Here is a 16,675-nt window from a genome sequence, read left to right as displayed (position 1 = left end):
CTTTTTTGACAATATGGGTTACAATAAAACAAATTGTCTTTTACAACACTAATGGATGTCACAACACAGAATCCTATGCATACGACACAGTGTATTCCACAACTGTATAAAATAAAACACATTAACTGATCCACTGAACCGACTAGATTAGTTTTCCATTTTTTAATTTCGACCAATTTTGATTATGTTTATAATTTCCTATTTTACCAGAAGTGAACTGGTTAGTATCAATAGGACCTGCCTTTTATGTTAATTGCACTATTTCACATCAAATGCCAAGACAAAGATCTACATTTACTTTACTGATGTAGATAAAGTGTGTCACATCTAGAAAATCAATGGAGCCATCCGAGAAGTGACCCCTTCACTAGTCCACTGATGTGTCACTCATTTGGGAGATGTTTTTGGGTTATAGATAATCCATACGAAAGATAAGAAAATCAGATATGTTCAGCCAAGGTAATCAAACCAATTTTCCTAATCAAAGCCTGACAGAATGTAATTTTAAAAACAGCTTATTGATTCAAATTCATTTGTCAACTGATATAAGAAAGTCAGGCTCATTATAACTGGTGGGATGTGTCAGTAGGCGATTACCTTTAAAAGCATCCACTGAAAGGCCCATCCCCACAACTTGTGTGAGAGTAAAAAAATGACAGGGACAACCTATCAGCATCCTACCTAACACCTCCCTTAACAGGTCTGGACAACCAGGCATCACACTTGCCTCATTTACATTAATACAATATATAAAAAAATAAAACCAGGTATACAGCTCGCTAGTCCAATTCAGTCTTTATACAAAATTATTTGCAGCAAAACACGTCCAGCGAACCCTTCAAAATTATATTGTCGTGGTGTCTGCACTTCAAATATCTGAAACACATAGATGGGGAAGATTGCAATATGTGAGGCCACCGCTGATGTGCCACTGTCAAACTAAATCAGGCATTCAGGCAACAAAACAGGCCCAGGGGAATTGTTACAAGCCACAGCTAATAAAAGCCGAGTGGTTCATGATTAAAGCTGGCTTCACTCCATCAGAGAGAGAGAGAAGACTGCAGAAGCATAAAGAATTGACATAAGCCCCAATCAGATGGGCCTGTGCGTGTGGCCGACCGATGCTCCGTTTTTGAATAATTACTGCAGCTAACTCACCACAATTGGCTTCATCAGAGCCGTCAGCACAGTCCGGGTCTTCATCACACACCCATAGCTTGGAAATGCAGTGCATGGTGGCCTTGCACTGAAACTGGTCTGGAGAACATGTGCTCTCAGCTAAAACATCAATAGCAAGATATTTACGAGGCCATCAGTGTCATTTGAAAAATTTTGAGAAAACAAACAAAACGACTGTGTTTGTTTTCTCTCAAAAAAGACGTTTGTGAAGGTCATGCATTTATGACCATTTTTAATAAACAAAGCATGTGAGGGACATCCTCATTTTCTTTACATTAAGACAAAGTCTTCTTCAAATCCATTTACATCCATTCAATGGCAAAAAATTGAATTCAATAAAAACGTAATTTGGTATAGGAATTTTTATTATAATCTCAGGATTCCCATGCATTTACATCATGAACCCCAAGGGGCTCACAAACCCCTGCTCTATTTATTGAGCTACAGGAACTCTACCATTACTATAGCAACAATAACCATTCAGGACTGGAAGAAATGACAGCCCAGAAATGTTATTCACAGCATAACATGCTTAACAGCATTCACAAAAGTAACATGCTGAGAGTTAAAGTTCAAATGGGGAATGATATACACATTTACAACCTATGTTAATCACTGACAAGTATTGCTACCTTTCCCAAAAAAATTAATTTTCTCTCAGAATACCTAATAAGCACCTGGCTATCCTTTTAGCTCCCACCAACCAACTCGTTTGGTGAGATAAAAGCTACATTTGATAACTGTCAGTCTGGATCATTTAATTCATCAAGGAAAAGCCAAATGTTGCATACTTCACCCAATTCTGTCACAGGACACTTCAGTTTAAGAGAATGAGGCCCATTATTGTCAGTGTTTAATGGAGGGAGCAAAAATGTCATGGTTTTTTCTTACGGCAGTCTGTTTCATCTTCGCCATCCCCACAGTCGTCCTGTCCATTGCAGCGAAGATTTAATGGTATACACTTCTGCTTTCTGGTGCACTTGAACTGGCCTGACAGACAGATGTATGTATCTGCAAATGGAGGGAAACATTTTAGGAAAGCGTCGAGACAATTGCCTAAACTTAGTGAGTTGCCTATGAGGGACCATTTAATTAATCATAATGCTGCTTTCTAATGTATTTTCTTTTCTCTAAATTCCAAGGCAGCATCATATGTAGATATCCAAGTGAATAAATCCATCATAGATGTACGATTAATTGTAAATAAACTTATATTTACTTTAAATATTGAAAATTAACAATGCAAATAGTGCATTTTAATTAAAAACCTACATTTTTAACAATAATTGTGAATGCTATGTATTTATTTATGCTTTTCATAACACAGTCCCATTAGCTTTGCAACATGCTAACATAAAATTCAACTGATGCAATAGCGAGTTGGCGCTATTTGTGTGCTATTTGTAAATTGCTAGTGCATTCCAAATCGGTTAATAATAAGTTTCTATAATGGTTAAGATGTTTCCTTAGAAGGTAGCTGCCTATGCAGGCAGTAGATAGCAAGGCAGCTCACTAGGTTTTGAAACTGAGCTTTGTGAGAAAAAAAAAAGATTAGCTACAACATCAATTAAGGCTCAATGGAGCACAATCAGTAATACAGACATTGAGATTCCAGACAAATTCAGTTCCTTTCAAATGGATCATAAAGAAATGAATAAGAAGAAGAATAGAGCTGAGATAAGATGAGTGCAGAAACTGTCACAGCTCCGGTGAGTTTGTCGGTTTGTTTTGTATGTTTTGTCATTTTCTGTCCCTCATGTCTCGCAGGCGTGGCTGGCATGCATGATCTGCGTTTCCATGGGAACACTCATTGTTTCCGGGGGAACGCTGATCATGCCACTGATTAGCATGCCAAGCAACTCCTGTTCTCACCTAATTCACTCCCTCTTAAGCCCGTCGTGTTCTCAGTATCATTGCTAGATTGTTTGATGTTGAGTATTAACCGCACTCTCTCTGTCTAGTTGGTCCTGTCTGGTGTTGGTTGCCTGTGTGTCGGGTGTGTGGTTGCCTTCTAGTATTGCTGCATGCCAGTTGCTCTTCCATGGAGGATACCTAGTCTCTGCCCGCATGTCGGGAGTGAAGTTTCACCCTCTGCTGGCTGTTGTTCTTCATCTCAATAAGCTTCAACTGAGGATTCTACAAATCTGTTCCTGACTTCCACAACGCACACACTTATCCAACGAACACACTCTTCATGGATTGCCCCATGCACGCCTATGTCACGCACAACATTAGATCGTTACCTGCTGCTGCAGCCGGATTTCTACATTCCTCATCCCAGTGACTACTCATTATTACTGATAATAAATCCTTTGAACTGTTCCTCTGCTCTTGTGTCTATTTGTCTCATTATCATTCATTACAGAAAAAATATTATTTGTTTTAAAAGCATCAAACTTCTTGAATCTTAAATCACCATTGGTCCAATACATCCTGATTACAATGGTTAGATGACAAAATACCATGCACTCTTTTCTAATACTCCTAAAGTGGATATTGATTGCTTGATAGCAGCAAGACTCTTGTATAATGGAACATTCAGAGACAGCTGTGCAAAAGAAGATTTGTTGCTGCTAAAAATTTAAGTCTGATTTTCTTGCTTGCGCATGTTGCATACTTCAGGGAACTGAATTCTACAAGAGGGCCTCACACAGAGAAAAAAAAGCATTGGATCTGTCGATAAGAACATGGCATTTTAGATCAGTTTTCATATGTATCATTCTGCTCACCACAGTTGGCCTCATCTGAGTTGTCCCCACAGTCATTCTCTCCATCACAGATGAAGGGAGGTAAGGCGCAAAGGCCAGTGCCGCACTGGAAACGCCCAGGCTGGCATTTGAATTCCGCTGCAAAAATTATTATTAACAGTGAACTCCTGAGGATTCAAGACAATTTAAGCATAGCTGTGTGTTTTTACTTCATAGTTGTGTGAGGTCACTTGAAATGGGTGAGTCAACCCACTTTCCATTATTCCTTAAAAAGCATCTTTGCACTATTTAATGGCACCTGGCCTTTATCGAACAACAGATGTTCCACCTATTAACAGCAGCCTGTCATTTTCTTCATTTTAAAAATGAAACAGCGACAGTTCATTGCTTCTCAAACAGGTTAGTCTAACCTGTAGCTGTAAAGTATTTAATCTCTGTAGTATTTAATATAACAATGCTGTCATTAGGTAGTAAATTATATATTAAATATTCATGATATATTCACAATAATTTTGCAATCTACAAATTGTGAATAACCTGCTAATATTTCAATTAATCGATTCAAAACTCTGATTCAATTATTTGAATTTCGCCATTGTTCAGATATACAGTATATTGAATATTGTCAAATGCTAATATATACAGTTGAAGTCAGAAGTTGACATACATTTAGGTTGAAGTCATTAAAACTCACTCTACATTTTTTAACCACTCTTCATATTTAATATTAGCAAACTATAGTTTTGGCAAGTTGTTTAGGACATCTACTTTGTTCATGAAACAATTAATCTTTCAAACAATTGTTTACAGACAGATTGTTTCACCTTTAATTGAATATATCACAATTCCATTAGGTCAAAAGTTTACATAAACTAAGTTAACTGTGCCTTTAAGCAGGTTGGAAATTACAGAAAATTATGTCAAGCCTTTAGAAATTTAGCCAATTAGCTTCAGATAGGAGGTGTACTGAATTGGAGGTGTACCTGTGGATATATTTTCATTCCTACCATCAAACTGTAATGTTGCTCTGTAGGCAATGACAGGCAGACGAAGACGATAATGAAGTGAGATACGTAAGTGCAGTTTATTTCTAATCGTGACAACCAGAAACGTCATGGTTACTGTTGTAGCCTCCGTTCCCCGAGGGAAGGAACGAGACATTGTGTTGAATGAAGTGACATAAGGGTTCTTCCTGGGACGCCAAACGTACCTCTGAACCTGAGAAAAGGCCAATGTCAAGTTGGCAGACAGAATTTGCATGCCCCGCCCAGGACATACGGGTATAAAGGGAAGCGGGGCAGCGAGTGCCAGTATGGATTTTGCACTGAGGAGCCGAAAATAACGTATGGCCGTTTACAGTGGTAGGTCTAGTGCTGTGGCAGGAAGGACACAACATCTCGTACCTTCCCTCAGGGAACAGAGGATACAACAGTAACCATGACGTTCCCCTTCTGTCACTCACTCGACGTTGTGTCGAATTAAGTTACACAAGGGGTCCCATATAAAAACGCTGACTGTGGTACATGAACTGCCAAGACAGGTGCAAGCAGGCTACTGCGTGCTAGAGGCAACTGTGTCGGCTGCACGTAGCCCTCCCCAACGCCCCCAAAGAGGTGTCACATACAGACCTTAGGTTCCCTGCACCCCTGAGGTGGGAACAGGTGCTACACGACTAGCATGGGAGCAAGCCCGGCAGCCGCGCCTTTTCTCTCACTATGTCTCTCATATAGTGAAGCAGCTGGGGCTATCTTAACACTAAGAAATGCGTTGGGGAAGGCGGTCTTTCCCGGTCCTATTCTTTCAGGGGGGGAAAATAACCTGTGGTGGCCACATCCTGCCCAGTCTAGGGGGAGGTAACATGTGGCAAAAACACCACGAGGGTTGTGAAATGCGCGGTGGTTATAATATTTTTAGCTATATTGCCAAACCCCAGTTACAACAAAGCATGCAGTATACTGTATATTAATTATGATATATAATATTAATTCTATATGAATATTACAAACCCTTCTTAACAATAAACAGATCTATTCTAGATGGAGAAGATAAGCACTCACGGCAGTCCGAAGGCTCATCAGATCCATCGCCGCAGTCATCTACTGTATCACATTTCCACCAGAATGGGATGCATTCATCTGTACCACAGCGAAACTGCAAAAAGTTCCGAGTGTAGAAAAGGTAAATAGGTTGTGCACAAAACAAATCTGGAACAAGCCTTACTGTTCCTACTTTTGACACTGAATGAGGACATTGGCAAACGCACCTGGCTGGCTGTGCAGTTGGACATGCAGGTCTTGTTATCGGCAGCCAAGTAGAAGTTAGTTGGGCAGGCACACTTATGACCTCCACCGGGAGACAGTAAACACAAATGGCTACACCCTCCATTGGCCACTTGACATTGGTGTTTGGGGACTGTCACAAAAAAGAGGGGGTATAAATTACTTTTTTCTGTATAGTAAATATTGAGGAGGAAATTCACTAAGAATAAATTACGGCCACTGATAGCGCTGTTTATTTGCACACACTGTTCTAACACATGATTCACAAATGTATTCTGCAAATCAGGTAACGGCACAAACACACCAAAAATGAAGAGCTAAAGGCAATTTGCACTTGGCAAATACTGCAGACTTGCATAAATAAAGCACAATCTATAATTTACATTGAAAGGGGGCATGTTTGCACTAAAAATAATGACATTGACTTCAATTAAATACACCTGGCACAACACCAAACCAGTACAAAAAGATGCAGGGTTTTTTCACTGAAATACAAAACTAAAGTTGTGCAACTGGACACTTTGCCCCAAAGATTAAAATGAATATAAAATTTAGTCTTTACCTTCGGGCTGGCGCAGAGGGTGGTAGACTATGACAGATTTAATAGCTTGCCACGAATTCAGGAGCTCAACAGCATTAGCACCAGAGGTCTTGTGGGCTCGTCTGAGAGATTTTGACTTTCCGTCAGTCCAATAAATGAAGTCCTCAAACAGCGTGAGCCCCAACACACCCTGGATGTGGTCATGAGGAACTGAGGGACACATTAATTCTCAAGTCATTATCCAAAACCTTTCAAATTTACCTAATTTTACATCCAAAATTGAAAGAGACTACAAGGCCAAAAGTATGTGGACACCCCATATTTTAACACCATCGGAATTAATAGGGAATTGGTTCCCCATTTGCCTCTATAACATCTTCCAGTCTTCTGGGAAGGCTTTCCAATAGATGTAGCAATATGGCTGCATGAATTTGCTCTTATTCAAACACAAGAACATCAGTGAGGTCAGGCACTGATGTTGGGCGTTGAGTCCTAGCTCACAGTCTGCATTCCAATTTATTCAAAAATATTCAAGGTTGTTGGGTTTTGTGCTGGCCAGTCAAGTTCTTCTACACCAGTCTCAGTAAACCATTACATTATTGACCGGGTGGTATATGGTACGACCCATTCTTCTTTAAATGTTTGTCAAAGGCTGTATGAAATCTTCATAATGGCTGTATCCACAATAATTAGAAGGGCGTCTGCACATAATCTTGGTAATAAAAGATACATTTCAACTTTTACATTTGTAAGTGCAATGACATATTTTTTGCCATCATACTGTACAGTACAATACCTTCAGCTTGTGGTTAATTTTGGCTTCACATTATACAGTTAAATGGCTTTATTGCTGTTTCTTTTATTTAATTCTGCCTTGTCATGGTCTACTAATCCAATATATGAAAGAAGAAAAGGAATGAAATTATGACTCAATCCACACCTCTGTGCCTCTGTGAACCATCCATGTTGGCAAAAAGGATGTGATTATCATCTGCCCAGTAGATCCTCTTGTTTGTGTAATCAATGGTCAGAGCTGATGGGCTGTAGATCTCTTTGTTTACAATAACTGTTTGGCCTTGGCCGTCCATGCCAACTCGACCGACATGAGGGTTTTCACAGCAGTCAATCCAGAACACATACCTGAGGGACAGAGAGAGACCCTCATTCACCAGCTTCCAAAAATATGAGACATGTCCTTGCCACAGTTGTTTCAAGTACAGATTAGCCATTCCTATTGATTGCAACTTCCCTACTTCACTACAAGGCTCATTAATTCATGACCGCCTCTGCAGCAACTATTTCAATGCCTATTTTAAATCATTGCACCCTAAACAGTTCCATTCATAAATATTTCAAATGTCATGACTTTTTGTTTGTTTATAGTGCTGATGTGCTTGAGTGAACAGTTTAAAATATTCGGATGCAATGTGTTGGATGTGCATTGTGTAAATGCTGAAATTCATGTTGTGGAGCTTGTTCATTCACTTCTGACTGAGTTTTAAATATGGCTGTATTCGAGGGGCTGCACGATGTTAGCCAATCATAACAAAATGATCATACATTACTCAATTATGACCATTTCAGTACAAAAAAACTTTACTTACATCATCAGTGGACCAAAGTTAATAATGTTAGTCATGACCCTTTTAACAAATAAATATTTGCCAGTGGGGTAAGAAAAAAAAAAGTAATTCAAAGGGAAGTTTATTTTTTAAATAAAAAGCTTTTTCCTAATTTAAGTATAAACTCACTACATTTGGATAGATTTCTCAGAAAAAAAGACTTCTCAGGTACAAGTAAATGTATCTTGTTACAGATATATTTACAGAAAAGAAAGACTGAGTAAGAAAATTATTTTTGAAGTATCAGGGTGAAAAGTAGAAAGCATACTGTGCCAAATAGAAAGCTGTTAACAATGTACCCGGTTTGAGCGTCCAGAGCCAGGTCTGTGGGATTCTTCAGGCCAGAGCTCACTAAGACAGTGGGATATAAACCGTTGGATTTAGATACTTCCAATGTCTTTCTTTCCACATCACACCAGTACAAATTCTTCCCAATCCAGTCCAAAGCCAGTGCACTGGGCACAGCGGTTCGGTGAACAATCTATTAAAACAAACAAGGGACATTCAGATCTAACATACACACAACAACCTTTGTTTTATTATTTTGAGGAGCACCAGTGGTAGTCCTGGCTCACTTGGTGCTCTCAGTGAGATAAGACATGAAAATATATATTTTAAATGTAGTAGTTCTTAATGTAAGTGACTAATGGTACCATTTTTGATAAAGCTTAATTTTTGCAATAATAAGGTTAAAATTCCTATGTGGCAAACTTAAGAAAACATGAGTATTTAAGTACTGAAAAAAAGGTACTTTAAATTAGTAAATCTCTTTGTGATGCCGGGCCTGATGCAAATATTACATTGTGTATTTAGGAAACTTTCCAGTCCACAATGCTTACAAGCTATCATTACAAGACATACAGTAATATGTTTGATTTGAGACATAATATGAGATCTGCTCTAACATCATATCACAGCAGATATGCAGCCATGCCAATTGACAAGACCATACCTTCAGCAGTCATTTCAGCTAAGCTGATCTTAAAATATTCTCGTAAATGTCAATGATTGAGGCAAATTTTCCCAATCAGAAAAGTGCCTCCAGATAAGCGCATAAAAGGAAACATTAATATTCTGAGAGGGAAAGAAAGAGCTTCTGGTATTCCAGTGATCTCGTCTTGCACTGATTTGAAGAAGCGCCTTGTGTGGAAATGAAGGCTAACTCATTTAAAAATGTCAACATTTGAATATATCAGTACTGAACACACATGGGGCATCAAAATCCAATCAGATCTTCAGAGTAGCAGCAAACCTCTCATATATACGAGTATATGAATGCTAAAATCTTCTTTATAGACATTATTCAAGGGCATTATTTATGGCATGTGTCCTAAATGCAGGCTAACAACAGGATTTTAGTATTCACACCACATAGGGCCACATATGTGGTTAAGTATGTCAACTTCACGATTAAGGCAAAATATAATATAAACTTTGGCCCATCATCTATTAATAGACAAACCCCCTCATTAAACCACACCAAAGGCATTGCCTATGGCATCATGCCTAACATGATGACACACTATAGTGCAAAACTCTTATTAAAGAGTTATTACATTACAATATTCCAGTGATCTAACCCAGAGTACGTTGCTTCCACAATCAAAACTCTGGGAATTGCTGCTAGGGGCTTATAATTTGCTCCTGGCATCTGTTTATTAATTGTGAAAAATTATATATTTGAAGTCTGTAAAAATTCTGATTATGTGGTAATAAGTATTTAAGTTGCAGTCTCAGCATTGAAAGACTAATAAATATTTTCTTAATTTATAAAGTTTAACAGAGAGTTTGAAATAGATAATAATAATTTTACAATTACAAAACATAAAAGGTCATCTAGTAGATGCTTTTGTCAAAATGATTTAAAGTGAATTTACGGTGCATTTAAGATCAGTTTTCATGTTTCCTTGGAATTGAATCTATGACCTTGGAATTGCTAGTGTCACACTTTACCAGTCGAGGTACAGGAACCAGTCTTTAGAGATTCTTTATGATTGTATCATGAGTGATTATAAATGTTAAGTGAAAATGCATTGTCATTTCTCTCTAGCATGGTAAGAGAAAGACAATTATGTGCCTTCTATTGTAAGTCATGTATTATAAAAATCACCACATTAACAAATTATTGATCAATAAACTTCTGTTTTTTGTGCAACAGCAATTGTGATAGCAATGGAGCTGTATAATTCTGGTGTAAGATTATCATTATGTCTCTAGCTAATGATGGGTAAAGTTTTCTTACCTAAACATATTGTATCAGCCTGCATTGTCTCTATTTCCAGTGTTCTGTAGATTACACCCGGAAATGATAATGAATTTCAAATGGCTTTAGCTAGTGCTGAGCAGGGGTGATAAATCAGGAGGGGGCAACACTGTGTAATGAAGCCAAATGAGGCTCTTGGCCCCTGCAATGAAGCTAATGAGATGGGGAAAAGTGTTGCTCAGCAGGTACGTGGCAGAGATGTGCATCTGAGCATTAACAATGTGACCTTAATGAGTCCTCAAATACTGCTAAAATGAGCAACCTATAGCTGTATGGCTTTAAAACAGAACAATTTATTTAGATATTCAGATGTTGACATCTATAGCACCCATTTGATGGCATGCCAAATAATAACTTGTCCAGACAACTTTGCATTGTTGTCACTCCTTGTTTAGTGTCAGCCTTAAACAGCATGCTAACAGATGCATCCTGTCCATTCACTGACCATTTGATGCATATTGTACACAAAACTGGAAAGAACCTTCACGATCTGGTAAGGTCTAATCTGACTGGCTGACATCATGCGACTTCCAGGAGTAGGGTACATAATTTAGTTTTTTTACAATCAGTTTACCTTGAACAAAGTCATATTTACAAGGTGCAAGGTTAAAAAAATATCACTTTTTAGGACGAACTAATCACTGGATTTGCAAAAGTTTGCCAGGTTAGTGGAGCCAAATCTTTGAAAGATATCCCGTGTTGTGTTTGAGGGTGTAAGTAGCAAGTAGACTAGATATCTACAAGCAGAATTGTATAATCTGATCTTTTTTCCAACTATGTCTGGAGTCTGCTTTTTCTACTTTTGGATGTAGAGAACTTTTCACACCAATATACTAATATTGTGGTATAATCTATTTCAGATAAAACCATCACTAAATTGCACATAAAAACAAAGCAAACTGTGGTTGGTTGAATTATGTGTTACTCAAATGGTCTCTTCATATGAAGTAGGCAGTTCTTGGCCAGAATTAGCTGTAATGTGAACCAGACCCGTTGCCATTTCATCAAAGGTCTGGCTACGAGAGACTACGAGATTTTGATAAATGAGAATCCAGACGTACCTTAAGATCACTGCCATTAAGGCGAATTCTGTTTATCCTCCGGCCACTGGGTCTGCTGAAGTCAATCCAGTAGATGAACTCCTTCTTGTAGTCGAAATCCAAACTAATGATGTTATTAAGACCCTGTAGAAGTCAGAAGAGAACCCAACACAGAAGCTGAAGGGGTAAATTAAGTCACAAACATCCCAACACAAGATGGACTGCTCAACAAGTTATTAGTGCAATTAGCTTGATGTATTAGTTGTGAAAATGCTGCAGCCCGCAACCATAAATCAACTATGCCGAAACTAAAAAGAATGAGATGTTATGGATTGTTGTTGTACCATTCAATTAGCTGAAGGGCTTACATAGCCACCTCACATACACTTATCTCTTGACAGAATCTAGCAAGGATGTACATTAGACATGAAACATACAAAGAATACATTAACTTTGATGTCAATTTATAGTATTGATTTTTTAACAGGATGAAATGTTTGGTATATGCTTGCAGCTCACTTTAGAATCCAGGGAAGCAGTTCAGAGAGAATACTGAGGGTACATTCGTTACTGTCATGTTCATGTCAGCCTCCTCTCAGTCAGACTACCATTTGCTCGCCCCCCTTTACCCACTTCACCACAGGTGCTAAGATCAGGTGACAGGCATGATGACAGACAAAAACCAACCTGATACCCATGTCAGACCACTCCCAAAGACAGGTCAATAAGCCTCCACCTTTAGCCTAGTTTTGGTGCCACAATAAATCCAACTAGCTACAGGGGTACCTCAGAATTTAGTGCTTGGGGACCCTCTTCTCCATTTACATTACATCACTGGGATCTGCAGTTCAGGCAAATGGCTTTTCCTAGCATTGCTATGCCGATGTCACAGATCTCTAACTCTCATTTCAGCCTGATGATCTAACAGTAGCTGCACAGATCACAGCCTGCCTCGCAGATATTTTGCTTTGGAGGAAACATCTCCAACTCAACCTAGCAAAGGCAGAGCTTTTCGTTGTTCCAGCGAGCCCAGTAGTTCATTATAACTTTACTATTCACCTAGACTTATCAACAATTACACCATCCAGGCCCGATCAGGCAGATTTAATAAGTATAACATTAGGAAGTTCAGACCCTTGCTATCTGAGCATTCTAAATAACTCCTTGTGCAAGCACTTGTTATACTGTATATAGACTGGACTACTGCAATGCTCTTCTGGCAGAACTTCTGGCATGTACAGCCAAACCTCTGCAATTGATCCAGTATGGGGTGGCACAACTGGTCTTCAATGAGCCCAAGAGAACACACGTCACACCTCAAATCATCTAACTGCACTGGTTGTCAAAGGTTGCTCACATCAAGTTCAAGGCATTGATGCTCACTAACAGAACAACCAATGGCTCTGCACTCCCTTAATTTCAATCCATTCTTTTACCACTGTCTCTCACCTTCCTCTCTACTAAATTTGTACAATTACTTGTGATTCTGTTGTAGTTCTCATTTGTAAGTCGATTTGGATGAAAAGGCCTTCTAAATGAATACATAATAAGTGAATTTAAAGTAATTGAATTCTGGTAAATTTGTTTTGAGTTCCATGGAGGAAAGAAAATCATAGGGGTTTGGAATGACACTATGACAGATCATTTTCATTTGAGAGATCTATCCCTTTAAAGATTATTTTGTTTCTAAAGACAAAAAGTTGTATGTGATAACTAGGGAAACACAAAAGGGGGTTTCATGCAGGTCAAATAGGTCCAGGTCATCTGCAGCAGGGCAGTAAATTGTTGAGACAAAAATATCTAAGATTAATTGATTGGGCAATTTATTACAAATGATTTAATTATAAATACTCTACCCCTAATGAAAAAACTAAATAAAAAAAACAGCTTAAACCAGCCAAAGCTGATTTGGTGGTCAACAACGACCTCTGGGTGTTGCAAAGAGGCTGCAGGGGTCACTCACATTTAGGAACAAAAACTTGACTCCCTTCGCTCTTTTAAACAAAAGTGAATAAATTAAATTGAATTATTACTAATAAGACCACTCCATTAAGGGGGAGAGTTCTTGAGAGCCTTCCAGACATGCCCCTGGATGACAGTCTCAATTAGTATGAATAATGTAATAATGTAAGTGCCGAATTGAGGAAACTCACATTCACTAAGAATCACCATTTAGACGGTAATGACTATAGTCCTCTAATGACACCAGCTGTGGTTAATAGTACAGGGAAATGCAACATGCAACAGTAGGCCAAGAAGTAGTATCTATATCTAAGAGTCCAAAAGACTTTTCATTGAGCTATTCACATGGGCATAGCACCAAATTTTAGGCCCCGGGCACAGAAATATTTTTGGGCCCCTTAAACAATTTACGTATTTCCTTCTTAGGAAAGAAAACAAAGCAACATTAAAATAATGTTTGATAACATTTTCCAATCAAAGCCTTTTATCATTTAAATATATAATTCACTATATAATATTTTATGCACTAAAATATCACCAGTTCAAGTAACACTAAATGTTTCCCACAGTCTAAGTTACAGGTTGAGTAAATGAAAGAACTAGTCCCCATAGGTTGAGTATTCATCGCTATGGGCATTAAATCTCTTAAACCCACATCCACCACAATATTAAACCGTCGGCAGGATGTGACTATCCACTTGATATCCAGTATTAAGCACCGCTTTGAACTCCACATGAAAAAGCGCTGCAGAGAACGGGATCAGAATGGCATACTACCAATGCTACTCTTACTGCTTCTGTCATACCTGTGCGTGGCAGAAATAGCAAGTAGTGTGGTAGTATGACATTCTGAAAATGTCCAACGTCTTGTCTTGCTTTTAGCACTAGCACTGCCCAAGTAATGATACTTCATCCAAATGGTCCAGTAATCATTAGCTGATGCTTCAAAAGAACAGCAGCAATGGATTCAAAGTTGAAATTGTTAAAACGCTGAGTGGTGGGTCAATAGACCATACGTCGTGATAATTTTTTACTCCCTAGTATGGGGGTAGGTGTAGGTTTGGCCTTTAGGTATAGGGACCAATGACTTCCTACTATGGTTAAGGTTAGGGGTGGGTGTACGTTGTAGGGGTGAGTTTCAGGACCAATCAGGGAGAAGGGTGTAAGAATCTGTCAGGGAATTTGACAGAACACTCGCTGCAGCAGTCCCTCATCAGTTCCATTTACTGTATTATATGTTTGGCTTTTAGGTTATAGTTAAGAACTGACATACTTCTGTGTTACTTATAATCCACCTTACCAAGGAAACAAAGTAACTCACATATACTTAATCACTTATCAAGCAAAACTTTATAAAGAAAAAATTACTCAAATGAAGACAGAAAACTCATATTAAATGTAAAAATGTATATAGTTCACAGTTAAGGCAGTTGTTGAAGCTCCACCATGACGGGAGCCTTCTTAATGACTTCAATTAGTGTTTTCAAAGGGCACAGGAGGCAATAGACAATGTGTTGTTATCAGAGCCATGTCACCACAGCTCTTAATTGGTCCCCTATTATGCTTTTACGAAGCTAGCAGTTCTAACTGATTGTCGGGTCTCTGAAGCCCACTTAGAATCTCCAGTCGCAGTACAGCAGTCTCAGCTAGTCAGACTGTATGTGCAAATTTCCAATAAAGTGTGAAAAAAAAAAACAGTTTACGTAAAGCTTTACCTGTTTTAGAAGAGTGTAATTGGATCCACCAACACTTAATTTTCTGATTTCATGAAGATCGGCTAGTATAAGAAAGGGCTCTTCAGCTGTTAGAGAAAAACACGAGGGTTTGTTCTTGCTGATGTTTTAAATGTGTACACTCATTAGCCCTCACTTAACACCAAACAAAGTTGACGTGATGTTAAAGCCTGAAATCAGAATGCTAGTTAAGTTGTAACACATTCGGTGTGAGAAAGCATCTGAAATCACTGTGGTGTTGTCGTGATAATGTATCTTTGACTTATGTAGAATTAAACTACTGAAAAATCAAAAGTTCAAATAAACTGTATACAATTATACTATCTAGCCTTGAACACATGAACCTTGTGTGTTCTACCTAGGGTAAAAAGCACAATAGGTATGGATATAAACTATGGAGGTTTACCTGAAAGAGATTTGCAGCTGTTGTGGTCTTTCTTGGGGGCTTCATAGCCATCTACACACAAACACTTATAGGAACCGTAAGTGTTGATGCAGGTTTGGCTGCAAGGGAGGCTGGTGGAGCATTCATCAATATCAACACATGTTCTTCCATCATTTTTAAGGTGAAAACCTGGCCAGCACTTACACTAGACACAATGAAAAATTATAGAAGTTAATTTAGATATTTTTGATTGTAAACCAGGAAATTGCTGTAAACAGAATCATAAAAAAAAAAAAACATTCAGTCCAATAATCATTAAGTGAACTTAAAGTAATTTAATTCTGGTAAATTTGTTTTGAGTTCCACGGAGGAAAGAAAATCATGAAAAATCACAAACTTTTGTGCCAAGCCCTTAAAAATGTTCCAAATCAAAACCCTCAGTTGGGTTGAGTCAGTTGTTCTTTTGTAGTTGGAGAGAATAACTCATGATCTTTGTTCAGTCTGTAACCTCAAGGACCTTGTGATGATACTTCCATTTATACAGTGAACAAGGTCAGAGTCTTCACTTACAGTAAGTAGCCTGGCATGTTTGTATGTTTGCGCCGTAAGCTCCTGTGGCCTCTTTATCGATATTGTGGTGGATTCTGCCATTCTCTGCATCCAAAGACCTCTGATGATCATTGGTCACATGAACATGGCTCTCTTGAAATCTAGTTAACCCATTAGAAACTTAGCAGAAGTGTCTGACTAGAAAGAATTAGCTCTGAATTCAACCACATCAGGCATGGCTCCCAAAGGTACAAGCTTTTGTTTATGCCAATGTAACATAACTGGAACAAATTGTTCCAATAGCTTTTCTGAGTGTTTGATTGAGTAATTTAGTGAAAATATGTTGCTGAAATAAAAATGGACTAATGCTGCTTTACTGAAAATCAATTAATTATAGTACGTTTTTTCGTACAT

The 16,675-nt window shown here is 38.3% G+C and overlaps 1 protein-coding gene across 1 annotated transcript in view; it reads right to left on the bottom strand.

The window, feature by feature from the left end:
* Positions 1-16,675, bottom strand: part of lrp1bb (low density lipoprotein receptor-related protein 1Bb) — a 491,998-nt gene that overhangs the window by 44,862 nt on the left and 430,461 nt on the right. Inside the window, exons 55-65 of the mRNA XM_052142560.1 lie at positions 15,734-15,917; positions 15,310-15,395; positions 11,654-11,776; positions 8,629-8,810; positions 7,648-7,847; positions 6,729-6,917; positions 6,151-6,299; positions 5,945-6,038; positions 3,909-4,025; positions 2,071-2,190; positions 1,159-1,278 (exon numbers count right to left, since the gene is read on the bottom strand). Of these exons, the coding sequence (XP_051998520.1) occupies positions 1,159-1,278; positions 2,071-2,190; positions 3,909-4,025; positions 5,945-6,038; positions 6,151-6,299; positions 6,729-6,917; positions 7,648-7,847; positions 8,629-8,810; positions 11,654-11,776; positions 15,310-15,395; positions 15,734-15,917 (1,564 nt within the window). The remainder of the gene's footprint in view (positions 1-1,158; positions 1,279-2,070; positions 2,191-3,908; positions 4,026-5,944; positions 6,039-6,150; positions 6,300-6,728; positions 6,918-7,647; positions 7,848-8,628; positions 8,811-11,653; positions 11,777-15,309; positions 15,396-15,733; positions 15,918-16,675) is intronic.

Source organism: Xyrauchen texanus, chromosome 14, assembly GCF_025860055.1.
Source record: "Xyrauchen texanus isolate HMW12.3.18 chromosome 14, RBS_HiC_50CHRs, whole genome shotgun sequence".
Lineage (NCBI taxonomy): Eukaryota > Metazoa > Chordata > Actinopteri > Cypriniformes > Catostomidae > Xyrauchen > Xyrauchen texanus.
Note: the sequence above shows the minus strand (reverse complement) of the source record. Positions and strands in the feature narration are given on the sequence as shown.